The sequence below is a fragment of the Auxenochlorella protothecoides genome, assembly GCF_000733215.1.
Source record: "Auxenochlorella protothecoides strain 0710 unplaced genomic scaffold scaffold2, whole genome shotgun sequence".
NCBI classification, from domain to species: domain Eukaryota; kingdom Viridiplantae; phylum Chlorophyta; class Trebouxiophyceae; order Chlorellales; family Chlorellaceae; genus Auxenochlorella; species Auxenochlorella protothecoides.
The window spans coordinates 250,970-251,873 of NW_011934268.1; the positions used below are offsets into that span (position 1 = coordinate 250,970).

General features: G+C 68.5%; 1 protein-coding gene across 1 annotated transcript in view; it reads left to right on the forward strand.

Moving 5' to 3' along the window:
• F751_2150 (Sugar phosphate exchanger 2) overlaps positions 1–904 on the forward strand; it is a gene marked incomplete at both ends in the record, with an annotated part of 8,430 nt that overhangs the window by 4,110 nt on the left and 3,416 nt on the right. Inside the window, 2 exons of the mRNA XM_011401199.1 lie at positions 217–544; positions 799–897. Of these exons, the coding sequence (XP_011399501.1) occupies positions 217–544; positions 799–897 (427 nt within the window). The remainder of the gene's footprint in view (positions 1–216; positions 545–798; positions 898–904) is intronic.

The window sequence follows — 904 nt, forward strand, 5'->3', positions numbered from 1 at the left end:
CCCCCTCACCCCCCACCCCCACCCGTCCCCACTCCCACCCCACTCCCCCAACCCCAACCCCCAACGCCCCAAACCCCAACCCCCAACGCCCCAAACCCCAACCCCCCACGCCCCAAACCCCAACCCCAAGCCCCAAACCCCAACCCCCAGCCCCAAACCCCAACCCCAAGCCCCAAACCCCAACCCCCAGCCCCCAACCCACCCCTTCGACCACAGGTGAGCGCCGGTTTCTGGGGTGCCTGGACCATCCCGGGCGTCACAGTCTACGCGCTGACCCTCTTCTTCGCCAAGCTGGTGGCCTACACCTTCCTCTACTGGCTGCCCTACTACATCAACGCCCAGAAGGTGGGCGACCGCCACCTCACCCCCACCGAGGCGGGCCAGCTGTCCATCCTCTTCGACGTCGGCGGCGTGCTGGGCGGCGCGCTGGCGGGCCACCTGTCGGACGTGACGGGGGCCTCGGCCGTGGTGTCCTCCTCGTTCGTCTGGCTCACCATCCCCGTGCTCTGGCTCTACCGCCACTACGGCTCCGTCAGCTTCACGGGTGCGCTGAGGGGGGTGGGGGTGGGGTTAGTAGACATGGTGACCTAGCTTGGGCTGGGGGTGGGCCGTGCCCGGGCAGGGCCAGGTCGAGGGTTCACGCCGGGGTGCCGCAGCTCACCAGTGGAGGGCGGCCGGTGGGTGCGCCGGGGGTTTGATGCCGTGCAGCAGGACCTCTTCCACCGTGCCGACTCCCTTGCCCGCAAGCCCCATGGACCCCCCCCCACCCCACCCTACCACCACACAATACACACGCAGTCAACATCACGTTGATGATGGTGGCCGGCTTCTTCGTCAACGGACCCTATGCCCTCATCACCACCGCGGTGTCGGCAGACCTGGGCTCGTCCTTGACTGGTGAGCT